The following is a 16,898-nucleotide window of genomic DNA, read 5'->3' as shown; positions in this document are numbered from 1 at the left end:
GATTGCTTTGAATATGCAGCTCGGGGTGATTATCCAATGGGACTGCATACATGTGTCACCCACTGTATCTTAAATGGCTCTTCAGGAGAGGGAACATAATAATCAGAACTGTTAAATTACATGTATGAAAATCTTTATTTGAAAATACAAACAATTTTTAAACATTTTTAAAAGATCTACACTGCAACCAAAAAAATAACTTACATCTTTTTGTACATTTTTTTCCCACAAAATCTGTTTAACAGTAAGTGTGAGGCAACAATTTCAAGCTGCTGTGACACTGATGAATATCCATGGAATGTGTCAGTAGCAAACAACTGAAGGGGGAATAGACAAAAGCACTGAATGCCCACAAAAAATTAGTGCACATCACTGATCAAGTAACATTCATACAAAGGATTTAAAAAAAAATTGGTTCCTTCTACATGAATTAACACACTCATTTTGGATCAAGTATGAACACTAAACCAGACTTCATCGTTAGTTTTTTAATAATGAACATCAATGAAGAGACTGAAATTTAAAGGGGCAAGCAAAGTTAAAGCTGGGGGGGCAAACAAGGACTACACAGAGAAGAGAAGCAGCTTGTCTCAGGTGTTTGCTTTCCATGTGCACTAAGATGCTCAGCTTGTCAAACAAAACTATTTGCAATTGGAGCAGAACCCAACAAGTGACATCTCTTCCTTGCCCCGGCACAGCCCCCAGGCCTGTCTGTGAGCACATAAGCATTGTGGGCCAGGTATCAATTGTTTCCTTACCTCCCATACCAGCACAGGAACACTCGTTCCCATGTTGGATGGAGATGGTCAGTGCACTACACTTCAACTTAAAGAGAAATACACAGTTCTCTTAAAAAAAACAGTAGATTACTTTTCTCTAAAGTCAAATATTGTTATTCTTCCAAAAAGGAATTATGCAACATCTGTAAATAAATATTTTAATCTATTTTACAAACTATAGGCTATTGAATAAATACAAAAAAATTTCATCATTCCATACAAATGCACTTCTTTTACTTAAAATGTGGTGTAGTGATTAAATATTTTTAGCACAAAACTAAGCTGACTTCCTGGAAACAAATCCCACTGAAACATCTGGGTGTGTAGCAGACCTGCTGCAGACTGTCCCTACTCTTCTGCAAGTGTTGACTGTAAGTTACCACTACTCAAAGTCCTCTTCATAGTCATATTCATCCAAGTCTACATCAGCCAGATGGGAAGGCATTTCAAAAAATGGTCTTTTTTCCATTTGATACTTTAGGACATTGACCTTCTGGTGGTCTACAGGATTCAGTTCTGCTTCATACCTAGACATGAGGAAAAAAAAAAGGAGAGTCCAGCTAAGTTGGGAAGTGCCTAAATGTTAGAACACTAACAAGAGGCTTGCAAGAAAAACATAGTTTCCAATATTTTACACTCATAGTAAAACAACATGTTTTATGTACTTGATGTTACATGTTGTTTTACTATGAAACAGCACTAAGTTTGTCATAATTAAATTAAGTTCAATCTAGCTTAGTCTCCCATAACATGCAGAACATATTAGCTGTACTGAAACATATGTAGCTTTACTGAAAGGATTCAAAGCACATAGTATTCTTGTGTACTACTTCTAAGTTAGAAATGGTCAAATGTGAGACTTAAATCATAGGTAGAACAAACTACACCTGTAGTAAAGAGAACAAAAAAGAAAGAATACTGAAAATGTTAATAAAATGCACATGAGCACAAGGACCTGATAACAACCAACTGTGTATTTAAAGCAGATGCTAGAAACAGAGCCAATTTTTTAATGTGAAATTACAGATAAACTCCTGCTGCTGCTGAAACTGAACAGATGGATAACAAAATGTAACATTTACCTAACTCAAGCCAGTGAAGGCTGATACTTAAAAAAATATCTGCTCCAGTACTGCTTAGGTGGGATAGATCTATAATTGATAGCCTTTTAAAAAAAAAAAAAGACAAATCTGTGTAGAAATTTATGATGTCAGATGAAGGAACTGAGCCCTTCCTGGGCTAGGCTGACTCAGGTTCATGTACACCTTCCCAAGTGCTGCTAAATCTCAGCATAACAGCATTTCCCTCTCCTTAACAAGACTGGGCCAAGAACAAAATGTGACTTATAATGACATTATGTGGTGGATAAGGAGAAGTATTCTTTCAAAGACAGGGCAAAGAAAAGTTAAATACTAAAATCCCACTCTGAACACTAAATAGAATAGCAGTAATAGCAGAGATGGGAGGAAGAACAACATTTTGAATTGTGAGAACAATTCTGTTGAAACACTTTATTGAACATAATAAGCCAGCTTCACCATTTTGAGTAAAAGAAATTAAAGCAAAGATGTTTTTATAGAATCAGATAAAGATTAAGAAGTAAAAGATAGTAAAAATCATTCCTGATGTTCTTTCCTCCCTTTCTATTATTTTCATGCTTCCCAGTGTTACTGAAGTCCCAATTACTTGAGCATCAATCAGTGCTTGCACAGTGAACATAATACCTTGGGTTCCTCCCACAAGTTCACCACCAATTTCAATAAGAAACAAGAGTCATCCTAACAGTTACTTTACAAAGTTACACATTTGAAAACAAGGATTTGCAAGAAAGATGCATATATTGCCATAACAAAAGGTTTGGCTCACAAACCTGGCAGTCTTCTATACCATTAATTCCACCTTTTTTTTTCCCCTAACAATCAAATAAACCTTTTGGATTTATTGCATAGCGACAGAGATGTGACAGCAGCTTTTCTAGTCATTAAAATGGTGGCATGATAGTACTTGAAGGTTTCATCTATCCTATACTTAGAAGATTGGCCCCATAATGTTTGAATGACAAATAAAAATCCCACTCTCTTCCAAAACTGTTGTAGCCTTATGGAATATCACTTTCACTTCTCTCCAAGATTTAAGTTAAGGAAATTTAGAAACACTGCCTCAGTTTTACACATCTGGGAACTGAAATAATTTTTTACAGTGTTAGAAAGTTTATTGCTACCTCCCAGTTTTTATAAAACTCTAACCATACAGCCCACAACTCCTCCAAAAAGCTTTTTTTCCCCCCCCCCCTTGGATTTTTAAAGCTGTAACTGCATGGACATACAAAGAGGACTGTGCCTAGAACCAAGGTTTCAGATAAACCTTGAATAAATTTTGCATGGAAAAGAAGCTATGTGGCCCCAAGAATACTGGCTGTGAATTTTGCAGCTTTTATCTGGAGCAAGAATAGATATCTTGGAGGAGGGAGAGAAATACATAATAAAATAATTTAGCCTAAATAATAATCACAGAAATTATTCTAGCTCAGAAAAACAGTTGTAGTCAACAAGCTCACAACCCAATCAGAATAAAAGCACCTCAAGGCTCTTTATATCCTATTTGCACTTGTGAATGAAGTTATGCCTAAACATTACCTTAGAACTTTACAAAATAACACTTGTCTGCAACAGCCCAGTGATTTCCACCCCTTAAGCAGAGATGCTGACTTCCTGACATGCTTTCCCTTACTCCTAATGCCAAAGGGTATTTTCCATTCAGTGAATCCCAGTTGCCAGTGATCCTAGACTCAGGACAGAATGCTGGAGGAGCAGCTGAAATCCCTCCTCTACAGTCTAACTAAAGGATTGGCTTTTGCAGATCACACAATATGCTTCTGAAGCCTCAGTCTATCACTTGACAAAAGCACCAGTCCACAGAAAAGCTGTAAGAGGCTTTAAGAGGTATAAGGCAGAATAATAGAATCTTAGTGTATCAACTCTCTGATTTGAGTCCAGAAACTATTTTGCAACTTTATATCTGAAAATGGGCAAAACCAGCTTACTACTCAAATTCTGTAAAGTCTCAACAGTAGCAGAATTTTAAAACAGAAAGGTGGAAACACACAACTGTGACAGAAGTGAACAAACAGACCAGCAGAGAAAATAAGGCTTAAAACAAAGGTGTAAAACACTTGAGAAAGTGATTATAGTTAAGATTTAAGATACTAAGATTTAATGGTGCCTCAGGGCTCCTAAATGCTATTAATTTCTGTCTCAAGCCTGGGCTCTCAGGAGTCAAAAGTTTAAAACATGTTAATTGTTAGAAGAGCATTCCAAAACAGAGGGCCAAAAGTCTGAATCATAAAATCACAGAAGGGTTTGGGTTGGAAGGGACCTTAAAGATCATCTCATTCCAACCCCCCTGCCATGGGCAGAGACACCTCTCACCAGACCAGGTTGTTCCAAGCCCCATCCAACCTGGCCTTGACCATTTCCAGGAATAAGCCATCCACAACTTCCCTGGGCAACCTGTGCCAGTGTGCCTTCACCCTCACAGTGAAGGGTTTCCTCCTTATGTCTAATCTAAATCTACCTTCCTTTAAATCTCTTACCTCTTGTCTTGTTGGTGAATCCTTTACCAGTTAATAAGAATCCAAGTAGTTTTGTCAGCTCAGTTATTGATAAGTAACATTTCACAGCCAGCAAGACTGTAAAATCCATCAAATTTAAGCTGTTTTTCTCAGCATTACAGTGTCTCAAACAAGTGTCAACTTCACATACCTATTCTATAAATTCCCCGAACCTACCCTACGAACTTAAAATATTAAACAAGATAAAAACATTTAAGGTCAAATATTGCCTAACTCACAGAAACAAAGCTTCAATTATTTTTGGCTTGTTAATTCTGTAAAACTAATCAATTCTAGAGGCTTCCACAAAGAGTTGAGTATGATGCCTCTTAATGCTGAAGAGCCTGGGTAATGATTACAATTCTCTCCCTCCCTCACCTGCTTTCTTTTATAAAGTTTCTTGAAATCAATGTGTTAAGAGGAATTTGGTTTCTCCGGTTTTAAAGTAGTCTCAAATATGGAGCTAGTTCTTCTCTAAACACTTGGTAAGATACTGGAGATATTTTAAAATAGATTACTGATGTAGGAAAAGCAGGAAAATGTTTTCTCTAGACAGGTCTATCAACATGAGGCCTAAATCAAGTTAAATTTGTACTTTTTTTTCCTTATTTTTCTAAGTAAGGAAAACTATGAATGGCTAGTTTAGGACTTCGCATTCCAAAAGGTTCTGGAAGCTACATAACAGAAGTAAAAGAATGATTTTGAAAGCACAGGATTTACTATCTTATTTAGTCTCTAAACTGAGAAAATACTTCAAAGTAGTTTTTTTTTTTCTCCTAAACACTCTTAATGAAGCTCTTAATTTATTTAACCATAATCTACAAAAAGCATTGTATTTTATTTATAGGAGCTTTTTCAAATCTTACTTCCTCTTAAAATCTGAAGTAGGACCTTTACGTTGACAAAACTAATGTGATCACAAACTGCCAAGGAACATTTAAATTCAAGATACAAGCAAGGATTTTCCCTCCTCCCTGAGCACACAGCTAAACACAGCGAACAGCAGTGTTCTACATAACTAGCATCAAGGATGACAGTGATGGTGAAGCTCTGTGTTAGAGAGGATTCCTACCAACCCTCCTGCTACATTCTTACCCATCGTTCCACTGGTCACTTGCTTCCTCTTCTGCTACCAAGATATCGTACTCTTCAGCAGCATACTTCTCCCAGTCAGAGACCTCTTGGCCTTCACCTTCATCCTAAACAAATCACAGGGCATGTTATACAAAAATGTATTAATTAGTTGCTATGCACATAACTAAAAAGACACTTAAGGCGTCATTACTCACCCTCAGCATGGAAAACTGATCCTTCTGCTCATGGTCAAGGTATTTTTCAATGTTGAAGAAAGTATCAAAAAACACATTTGTCAACTTGCATTGCTTTAAATCATGCAGAGTAATTTTTCCTGTAAAGATGGAAATATTTAGAACTGAATTTATTCAAGCCAAGTCATGATTACGCTTAAGAACATCCAGCAATAGGTGAGAAGCAATCAGATGAAACACATGCCTGAGGAAGTGTCCTTTGAAGTGGACAAAACTTAAGTTTTTCAGATTTGTTACTTGCTTTAGCTGTCATTCTGCTGTCCCTTCAGTGCTGGGAGTGAGATGCTCTCTGCCTTGCATAGCTGTTAAAAATCCCTTAAGCTAATTGCTAATTGCCTAAGATCCCTCAAGAGCAAGAAGTCTCCAGTGAGATAGCCATTCCTTCCCAAAAAGTGCTTGGGTAGTGGGTGGGCATCTCCTCTGGCACTGCCCCTTTCTCCTCCCTGACCTGGGAAGGCAGACGACAATGTGCAACTGTGCTTCATACAAATGCATTTTGCACAGGGGCTGGTTTGTCACACTTATCTAGCCTGATCAATATTTACTACTTGACAGGAAGGCTAAATGCTCCAAGGTATTTTGTTTGTTCGTTTTTCATAAAGTGATACTTTAAAGACTCAAATCAAAGGATCCATTAAGTATTAGAAATATTTGTCAGGTTGCTCAGAAATGTTACCTTATTTCAAAGCTGAATATTAAGCTTCTGCAGAAAGCCTGAAAAATACCAGACACACAAGTCTTTAAAACTCCACTTTATTGATTCACCTTAGATTTGGCCAGCCTTCTGTTGTCAATCAAAGAGAGGCAAGCTGCAAATGTTATGGAAGAATACAATAAAAGCCAGACTTAGGACAGTGTTTCCTCAGTGAACTGTCCCAGCCTCTAACAAAATATAACTAAAGGACACCAGAGGGAAGCAAAATAAGAATCCTGATTGGAAATGTTTTCCACACTTGTGTCTGTTGCCATCTGAAGTGCCTTAATGCGTTTTGCCTGGCTTATAGCTGATGCTCCCTCACAGCACCTGTGGCAGATCTGTCAGACCCACACAGATGTCTGATGATTTGGGCCATCTCAAGTGGCAGCAACTCTCCACAATCAAGCAACTGATGTGAATCCCAGTTATACAAGCTCCCAGTTTAAGTTAGACACCTATAATTGGTTCGTTGATTTGTTCTTTGGTTTCCATTTATTGCAATGTGAGCTTAGATACCTAACACTTCCGTATAATCAAAGAATTTGCTTTTTGGTACACAGAGCATCCTATAACAAGCTGTATTACAGTTTAGTCATAACTGTATGAAAACACTTTGTTTTAAATCTACCAAGTGAAATGTCCTTTTATAGTGCTAGTTTTTGTAGTAGGAAAACAACAGAAGAATTTTTTCTTAATCCACTTTTAAAGTGTCACTCATTTAAAAAAAAAAAAAAAACCAACAAAACATCAACCTTTCACAATTGGTTCTCATTTCATTGCCCTAAGTAACTCTGATCTTGGTTGTGTTTCACACCCTTTTATCATTTTCATGACACAGAAGAGGTCCACCAATCTTGTTGAAACAAGATTGTGTTTCTAGTTGAAACATAGAACAGAAATGTTACTGACAACGTCTGCCTTTCAGAAGCAAAATGCATGAGATTGGAAAGGAACCCCAAGATCAGGAGGCTATTGTAGACAACCATATAACAAATGTGTTCCTCAGAGCTTGATTCACTTAATTTTAAATGTTCTCCACTCCCATGCTCTACAGAAACAAACACTGTTTAGAAACTGTTCCATCTGAAGAAACCTCAACTCACTGAGTACTGGAACAGGGAAGAGATGTGAACAGAACAGTTCTGCAGAGCATCACATCAGCCAGAGAGTGACAAGATTTCATTTGAGACTAAACATGGCTACAAGACCAAAATAAAAGACTACAAATAATTTTAAAGCAGAATATTGAATTTTAGAATGAAAATCAGTGTCTGCCTGCCACTGGAAGTCCATTCAATTAATGAGCTCTAACAAACTTTATGGAAAAGACAACCTAGAGGCATATTGTATAACTGAGTGCTCTTAGGGGTGCACTAACTCCTAATCCAGAGGAACAGAAGTTAGAGATGGAAAGGATTTAAGGATTTTATTACCTTCATATTGTGGCTTCACAAGATCCAGCATCTGGCACAAACAGTCTTCAAATGGCAAAGGTTCTATGGACATGTTATCTAGCTTTTGGCACTGTTCTTCATAAAAATATTCCAGTTCATACATAGACAAAGCACCATCCCCATCAAGATCCATGCAGCGAAACCAGTATTCAATGCTGAAACGCAGTAATTAATTACAAAAAACTGTTAACCCAAACTTATTACAGAGCTTTAAGAATTTATATGGCCTGTTTTAAAGGCTACACTGCAGAGAGATGCAAAACTAGACTCAAGGCTACATTCCATAAGGGCATAGGAAGCCATTAAACACCACCTACTGTGGTAAGAGTTTCTGGTATTTGCCATGACATATATTACTGCACTTGAAACCACACTTGTTAGTCGTGGGTGGTTGAGGGAGGAGATGACTACAACATGTGCCTTTACATAAAAACTAAAGGGGCCCAATGAATAATTGAATTGTGCATCAAAACCCAAGGGTTTTTTTTCGTATTGAACAATCCGGTGACACAGCATGCAACAGCTTTCTTATCAATGTCCCACAGCTCATGCTGGCTGTAGTTTCCCATGAAACGAGTAATTTTCTCATCTGTGAACTTGTGTGTAAATAGGCCACACACAGAATATGGAACAATAGCAGTTAATTAGCCTCTTAATAGTCTATTTTAATGACAGAGTAGCAACAGGAGACACTGATAAATAAGAACAATGCAAGAAACTGGGCCATTCATGTTTCTATCATTCAGCTTCTTCCATTACAGTTTCAGCTGAGCACCAGTGGTCTCTATTTATACTCGATGACCAATCAAGCCTTTATTTCTGTTAAAACAAATTAATTCATACCTAGTTGGGGTCTTCTTGTCCTCTTCAGATATCAAAAACCAGACAAAGTCAGCATAGCTAATTTTTCCATCTTTTTGTGCTTTTCTACCTCTTGAAGGCCAATGACGAAAAAGATAGAAAAGTTATTTTAAAATAACTCCTAGCTTCTACCAAACAAAATGAAGAATACTTTCCTTGGTATTCCTCTGTTTATTTCTCTCCTACAAGTTGCTGTCTTTCTAAGGCGACTTGTAACAGACTACTTAGATCATTCAGGATAAGGAGCTAGCATGCTAGCTAGTGAAAACACTCCAGAAGCAAGTGTTTGGTGGCAAGAATGTAGTTGTCTGTTTCTCTGCTTACACCACAGAACACAGCATCCAAATACTTTCTGAAGACATACGGTTAACCACTCTAGTAAAAAGTCAGGTAGGCAGTTCCTACACATATTTCATTCCTAAAATCCCTTTTTTATCTTCAAAATGTCTAGAAAAATGGCTATATATGTTTTATCTTGGCCAAAAAACTCACATAAAGAAGTAAGTTCAAGACATATGCCTGCCAAGTATCATTTCACTCATTTCAGCAGTTATGTCATCTCTGTTTGTCACTCACGTTCTAGATGCAGAAATTACACTAGCAAAATGTTTCAAAAAATGAGTTGAATGCCACAACTATACAAGAGTCAGTCGATCCAAGAGGGAGCAATGAAGAATGACTGTCAAAAATATGAAACTGGAGGCATTTTTGTAAATTTGTTGATGCAATAAGCATTGATTTTCCATGTAGTACTGAAAAGCTCACTTCCATTTGAAAATCTTACAGGTTTGAGAGATGGAAAAACAACACCAACATTTCTTCCTTTCCTCATTCCCATTCCTGCTAAGCCATATAATGCCCTATGGCAAATGGTCATTAGGGTAAAGAAAGGAGAGTAAACAACTTGGAGCCAAAAGCTCCACTCCAGTATGACTAAAGGTCAAACTACAATATAAAATCTTGAAATTCACTGTTCCATTTTAAGGGGAAGGCATTTTTTCTGGGACTGTCACACTTAATTTAACAAGCAAATATATAAATGTTAACTTTGATTTAGTACAGCATATGAAATAAGTACCTTGTTACTGCTCCTGAGAAGATTCTCTCTATCATCCTATTTGATATTGCTGTGAAAAAAAGGTTTAAAATAGTGTCAGTTATATTCTATTTCTGCTTTGTATTGTCTAGTTGAAGAGTTGATCAGAAACCTCTCATATATAAACATATGTGAGAAAGATCAAATGTAGCACTCTTTCATGTCCCAGAAGAGCACTTAACACAAAGTCTCTAAAGCAAAGCTAGAATCAACCAGCTTTGAAATGAGACTTGGTGCAGGGATAGTGGTATAATCAAAGGAAAATTGGCTGATTAGTAGGATTCCATTTAGGAGTTCTGTGACAAGTAAATAATGTTTTCAAGTGCCATTACAGTTTAGATGACCTTGGTTTTGGCAAAGAGCCAAAATGGAATTGGCACATTACTGCATAAATAGCATACCTAACTGATTCCTACATGGGTCTATTTCTGACATGGTTCTGATCCAGACTTCTAATTTTGAAACCGTTTCGGGGATTTTAGAGACATGTCTTAATTAAGTACTACCTCTGTAAAGGTTATTCAATATATCCCGAGGGATTTGTAGACAGTATTCATAACAACACATGATACTATTTTCACAGAAAAATTACTTCTCATTATTTTAGCCCTGAAATCTTTAGGCATAGCAGAAATAGGGGTAATTAAGGCAGGTGGTTAACCACTTGAACAATTCACCTGCTTTATGTTCTTACAGTGATGCTATCATTGTATTCTAGTAAGGACATAAGTCCCTGCTCAATATTTATCCCTGGAACTTCAGGATGGTCAGTTGGTTTCAGACACGTGATGCTGCTGCTGCTTCTTAGCTACTTTTGAAGCACTCAAGTTGTTCAAAGCCTTCTCAACAATAGCCACATACTTTAATATTTTGCTTACTACATCAACAGTTTGCTCTAGTCTGATTTTATAGCAGTTATAGTGTGAAAGGATTTAGGAAACCAGACCATCTCAGTTTGACATGCAAAAATACAAGTTTAGGACAAACATTGGGTTATCATATAATTTTATGCACTAATATAGTTTATAGTTATTTAGTCTAGCAGCAGCTGTTTAGCTTTAACCAATACTCCATGGTTTAAAGGATGTAAAACTATAGTGCAAGTGGCATGGTATCAGTTCTACTTCCTTTCTGTACTGCAGTAACTCAGCAAAGAGCAACCTCTCACATCAAAGAAGCTCTCCTTCCTCAGCATCCTAAGGCATACTTAGACTTCAGTGGATAAGCTTTCTGAAGCAATCAGAATTATGTTTATTCTTTTAAAGTGGGATAATATTCCATAATCACTTCGTGCTTATGTAAGCTTCCCAGTCCTCAGGGGTATACTTTTTAAAATGACAATAGACACAGAGCATCCAGAAAAAAACCACAGTTCCATACAAGCTACAAAACTGTTTAAAATAGATACAAGTACGCAAGACTACAAAATCAGTCATTGTATATGGTGAATGCAGAAAATGTAAAGCTGCTAAACAATATTAAACCAAAATATACTGCAGCTCAGTTAGTAAAACTTTAAAGTAAGAAAAGTACCTGAATGTATTTTGGCCTTTTTCTGTTATTTCTGTATCTTGCCTAAGAGCCATGCTACTTGACTAATATAAAAAAAAGATTGTTTCCAAGATAACAACCCAAAACTGCCAAATGAAGCCATTTATAATATACCAAGACTTAAGATTTTTTTTTTTTTAGGTCAAGCTTACACATGTACAGATTTATTTCCTCCTCTACTTCTTTGCCAACATCAGAATTCAACTTAACTTTTTTCCTCAAATTCAGTATTGCTAGACACAAAGTAGCATTATGACTTGTCCTGCTTTCTTTCCCTAATCTGCAGGATCAGCTAACCAGCAGACTGGTGAACACTGGCCTTGGCAGGTAACCACTTCAGCTGAACGTTTCCAGGTCATTTAATACATGTAAACAAAAGGTGCTTTATTTGTCATACCATGATCGTTATGTCGAGCTAAATCCTTCCGATCAATATAGAGGTCATGGTCTGTATCCAGCTCCCAAAATTTGCAATAGATAACATAAAAGTGTTCGTATGAGAAGTACTCTGTCAGCTGGTTAATATCAGCTTCCTCTTCCAATAATGCCACATTCTATTATCAGAAGGATAAATAGAACACATTAAAAGAATTCGTAAGACATTTGTTGAATGATGTGACTTTTCATAACCAAGTTAATATCTAAGGCTATTTCAGTAGAAAAATCTTCACGGAAAGAGCACAACACGCAGCATGACAAAGACTGAACCCACAAGATAGAAAAACTAATGTTTTGATAACTGATTCATTGAGGAATGAAAGGGTAAGCCAAGATTACATGCATTTATACAGCTCTAGATAGAAAATGTCATTTAAGCATATTTTTGTGTACAAGAGTTAATGCTTTGACTAGTTTTTGGAAACAGAAGTGTTACTTATGTTACTTCCTTCAGCATTTGGCTAATGCAGTATTTAAACTTGTAGAAACACATCTTGCAAAATTTTAGAAATTATGTACCTGCAAAAAGTTGCTTTTCCTGAGCTCATTACAAGTTATTTTCCCAGACCAGGACCTATTTACTGTATAAAATATTCTCTGTATAACCTGTGAGAAACAGAAAACAGAAAGGTGATCTTAAGTATGCTTACTAGATATCTTTGTCAAGCGTTTGGAGAGGGTAAGTCTTAGCTGCATTACAGACCTCCATCTTTCCCCTAATCCTATTCTTCTCACTACTTAGCAAGCTGAAGCTTCTCTTACATGCCACACTACCAAACCATTTCTAAACTCACCTTGATATCCCTTATTTCAGTGCTGCAGTACCCACACAGCAAAGCTGCAGAATACTTGGAATGCTATCCAGAATGTCTATTGGAAATTTTGCTACCTCCCAGTCTTCCACTGCTACAGGATATAACTTAATAGACCTATTGATATATCTCATTACTTCAGATTGAAAGACTTATCTTTACTATAAGAATATTTTACTTAATAAATGGAATTACAGAAATATAATTTAAGGATCAGAGAATAGATGGGGATGTTTTTATTTCTCAAGCCCACAAATACAACAAGCCAATGTTTGACAAATACTTCCTGCATGTGCAGAGAGAATAAGGTTTTTCTGATTTATAATTTTATTCTATTTAGTTATCTGAAAAAAACCCTGTTACTAGTATTAAAAGTAGAACATGTGTTTTCCAACTGAAAAAAAATTGTTAAAAAGATGTCTACTTCTTGTGACATGACTGATATTGGACGCAGAAACAAAATCATTTAGTTCAATATCCAACACTTGTTTAAATCAGCTTTACAAGTACATTATTTTGGTAAAATCATTCATTCAGCATAAACTGCTTCATTTTAGATTACAAACATTTGAGTTTAGATAACATTTTTTCAGTATCTTAACTGAATTCAGTATTCTTCTCAATTTAATTTAAGTCAACCAGATACATATTTTGAGTCAATCGTTCACACTAACAAAAGCAGACAAGAAATCTAAACATAGTGCAAACTATAGCTGCTTAATTGGAGATTGTTTATACTTACTAATTAGCAAGACCAAATATTACATGTGTAGCATTTCATTTGCGACACCATAGTTACTAGTTAAAACAACTACCTCTTTAGTTATCCTTTTCCAGCAAATAAAACCCCTTCCAAACTGAATATTATTATTTGCTTTTATCACTAGAGACTTTAATTGCAGCAAATCAAGTTTCAGCAAACCGACTATTTCTAAATTACAAACAGAAGAGTAATTTATTAATAAAGTTTTAAAATACAGCTTAAACTGTAGCTTTTACTTTAAACAAAACCAGTTGGTTCAATAAACCCAAGAAGAAGAATAGACCAGCCTACTTCTAGCTCATTTCTAGTGGTGAGTTTAGGAAAGGCCCATTTTTGGCTTATACTACAAAGCAATTTTTTCTAAAAAAGGTTTTGCCTTAGCTTTGCAACTTAATCCATCTGCATGTCATTATCTCATCTGTTACACATTTAACTGGTCTAAAAATAAAAACAAAATTGCATGTTTGCTAAAGACAACTGGGAACAGACTTAAAAAAACAAACAGTTTTCTGAAGTGAATGAAGGGGAGTATAAGCAAATCCTCAGAGAAGTGCCTTCTTTACTATGTGGCACAGTGATTTGTCAGAAGGGAGAGGAAATGGTGCAATACAGAGATTACAATTTCAAGAACTCATAGTTCAGAGTTATACAGAGCATATTTGTAGATTACATGTAGCATCTCACTTGTGAGGGCAAATTTTTAAATATATTTCAGCTTTATCTTGAAAAATACATATCTAACCCTACTATTAGACTGACCAACCAACCTATATCCACACAGACAGAACTGATTGCTTCCACAGTTGCACAACACTTGCAACACACCTGCTTCAAAGAGAAGTGACATGTATGTGTGCATACTCATATGCATACACATGTATATACATAGTCATAAATACAGCAGAAAAAGTGATCCTTTAAATTGTAAGTAGAAGTTAGCATGAACAATGTTTAAAAAACTTTTAGCTGAAGTTTCACGTAGAGAGGAACTTTGGATGCATCTGAAATGCCTTAATTATAGATGACTTTTCTCTAAGTATTAATAATAACTTACAGGACAGAATTCTGGAAATGCCTACTGAGCAGCAGTTACTCAATGACAGCCCTGCCATTTCCTTGGATCTGCAGAGTAGTATTCCAAATATTCTTGCTATATTCATAACCATACTAGTTTTACTTTGGGGATTTTTGATTAAACATGGATTTCTGTTGAAGACCACACTAGATTTTGTTGGTGAAGTATTGCCAGCACTAATTTATTCAATATTAGTAGACTCAGGCCTACTCAAGTAAGCTGTTCCCTTTAAGAAAAGTAACTGGAAATGGCAGTAACTTTTCCCTCCTACAGTCCTTCAGCACAGGCAGCAAGTCTTCACAACTTTAAGCAAAGCACGCTTTGATACAACCCAGAATCCATTAAGAAAGAAAACTACCCCCAAGCAGAACATTTCCTTCAGTCACATTTGACAAATAAGTTTTGGGAGCTCATGAAATCAAGCAGCAAATCCTATGCAGTGGGACATATTTGATAGGCTGGCAGTCTCTATAATACAAATATGCAGAACTAAACCCAAATGCTTTCAGAAAAACTTCCACAGTTTTGGTCTGGGTCAGACTATAAACTGGATAAAAGTTGACCAATCTGCATTTCTTTTTTTTTTTTGTTGCAGAATATTCATTAAGCTATTTTTCACATTCACAAAGAAAGTAAAGTGAATATAATTTTGAAGAATTTTAATCTTTTGAGACTTTAGGGGAAACAGCTGCCTAGCCTACAGTTTAGAAAACTTAATGTCACTAGTTTTTCCCTTGGGTAGAGAAAGAATACTTCAGTCACATAACATAAGATCAAAATGGAACTCTCAAATATAAAACATGCTTGGAAAGAAAAATCCCCAAAGAGGAAAGTGAAAAACAGCTTCAATTTTACCATTATCTTACTTAATAATGAGCATAATTACATTAATAGAGAATTCTAATTGAAAATTCCACTTATTTAAATCTAGAGTAGGGTCAAGAACCTAATGTGTGCAGTCTCTAGCCAAAAGCAAGTGTTCAAGGTAACAGTCTGCTCTTCCTTTAATGTTCATTAACTTGTTCTACACTATGACAATTCAGAGTTTCTATTATAAGTGTTAAGGAAAACTATGATTTTTGACATTAAGTGTCTCTTCAAAAGATTTCAGGTTATGTATAAATTAAGACTGACAGCATACTCAACTTTTCTTAAGATGCTTACACATATTGACTTAATAATTCTGATTTTCCTACTTAATTAAAAACAATTTTTCCAAGTAAAAATTACTTACTGTGGTAATGTACCGAGAATGAAATTCAGATGCTTCTTTTAAAAATGACAGGCCAGGATGACTATTCACCACATCCTACAAAAAACAGAAAAACAATATTCCAAACAGTATTCATTAGTGATTATATAAAACAATTGTCACAGAACAGGACATCTGCTTTCTTAAACAAAAGAATTCAAATTAACTACCACAATAATGAATGCTAAGTTCATTTTGAACATGTCTCATGTAAATAACACTGCTCACTATTTAAAAATACTTTTTTTTTTCCTTAAAGAAGCCAGATAAACAAAAGCTTTCCTGTATTTTAGATGGGATCTTGAACACTACTGACAGTTGTAGCTTGTATTTCTGTGGCTGACTACAATTCTGACATGGAGTTGTTGGAAAGATTCCAGAGGAGAGCCATGAACAGAGGGCTGGAGCACCTCTTCTATGAAGACAGGCTGAGAAAGTTGAGGTTAGGTGGTTCAGCCTGGAGAAGAGAAGGCTCTGGAGAGACCTTTTAACAGCCTTTCAGTACCTGAGGGGGCCTACAGGAAAGCTGAGAAGGGACTTTTTGCAAGGGTGTGCAGCGATAGAACAAGGGGGGGAATGACTTTAAGTTGGAAGAGGGCAGATTTAGGTTAGACATTAGGAAGAGATTCTTTCCTGTGAGAGTGGTGAGACACTGAAACAGGCTGCACAGAGAGGTTGTGGCTGCCCCCTCCCTGGAAGCCCAATGTTGGATGTAGCTTTGAGTAACCTGGTCTAGTGGGAGGGGGATTGCCTGGTCCCCATGGCAGGGGGATTGGACTAGATGATTTTTAAGGTCCCTTCTGACCAAAACCTTCCTATGATTCAATAAAAGCCTATTTCATTCATTAGTAAAGGTGTGTGCCACTCAGAGAAACTGTTTTAAGTCTTGGATTCATATGCCACTTTGCCTGCCAAAGGGCCTCCTTGACCTATGTAACTTCAATTGCTTTTCTAAACTATAAGGATTCTCTGATAAATGTGGTATTCCTGCAATTAATTTTAAATCCATGCATCTTATCGTCACTCTTAAAAAGGACTTCATCTTATATAAAATGATAAACTAAACCAAATCCCTCACTAGCATCTCAGTAGACTGTACAACATCACATTATTATCACTAAACTTTAACAAAGAGTATGAAAAAGAATGTTTAGCTGAAAAAACAAACAAACCAATCCAAAA

General features: G+C 36.2%; 1 protein-coding gene across 2 annotated transcripts in view; it reads right to left on the bottom strand.

The window, feature by feature from the left end:
- Window positions 1-16,898, bottom strand: part of PPP2R3B (protein phosphatase 2 regulatory subunit B''beta) — a 47,465-nt gene that overhangs the window by 364 nt on the left and 30,203 nt on the right. The window contains exons 5-13 of one of the 2 annotated variants that reach the window (XM_030450436.1): window positions 15,699-15,773; window positions 12,334-12,420; window positions 11,774-11,930; window positions 9,808-9,856; window positions 8,712-8,801; window positions 7,848-8,023; window positions 5,679-5,797; window positions 5,485-5,588; window positions 1,160-1,306 (exon numbers count right to left, since the gene is read on the bottom strand). In XM_030450436.1, coding sequence (XP_030306296.1) covers window positions 1,162-1,306; window positions 5,485-5,588; window positions 5,679-5,797; window positions 7,848-8,023; window positions 8,712-8,801; window positions 9,808-9,856; window positions 11,774-11,930; window positions 12,334-12,420; window positions 15,699-15,773 — 1,002 coding nt within the window. In that variant the 3' untranslated portion in view covers window positions 1,160-1,161. Of the gene's footprint in view, window positions 1-122; window positions 1,307-5,484; window positions 5,589-5,678; window positions 5,798-7,847; window positions 8,024-8,711; window positions 8,802-9,807; window positions 9,857-11,773; window positions 11,931-12,333; window positions 12,421-15,698; window positions 15,774-16,898 lie in introns of those variants that run through there. The other variant, XM_030450442.1, reaches the window with a different exon arrangement.

Source organism: Calypte anna, chromosome 1 (assembly GCF_003957555.1).
Source record: "Calypte anna isolate BGI_N300 chromosome 1, bCalAnn1_v1.p, whole genome shotgun sequence".
NCBI classification, from domain to species: Eukaryota; Metazoa; Chordata; class Aves; order Apodiformes; family Trochilidae; genus Calypte; species Calypte anna.
Note: the sequence above shows the minus strand (reverse complement) of the source record. Positions and strands in the feature narration are given on the sequence as shown.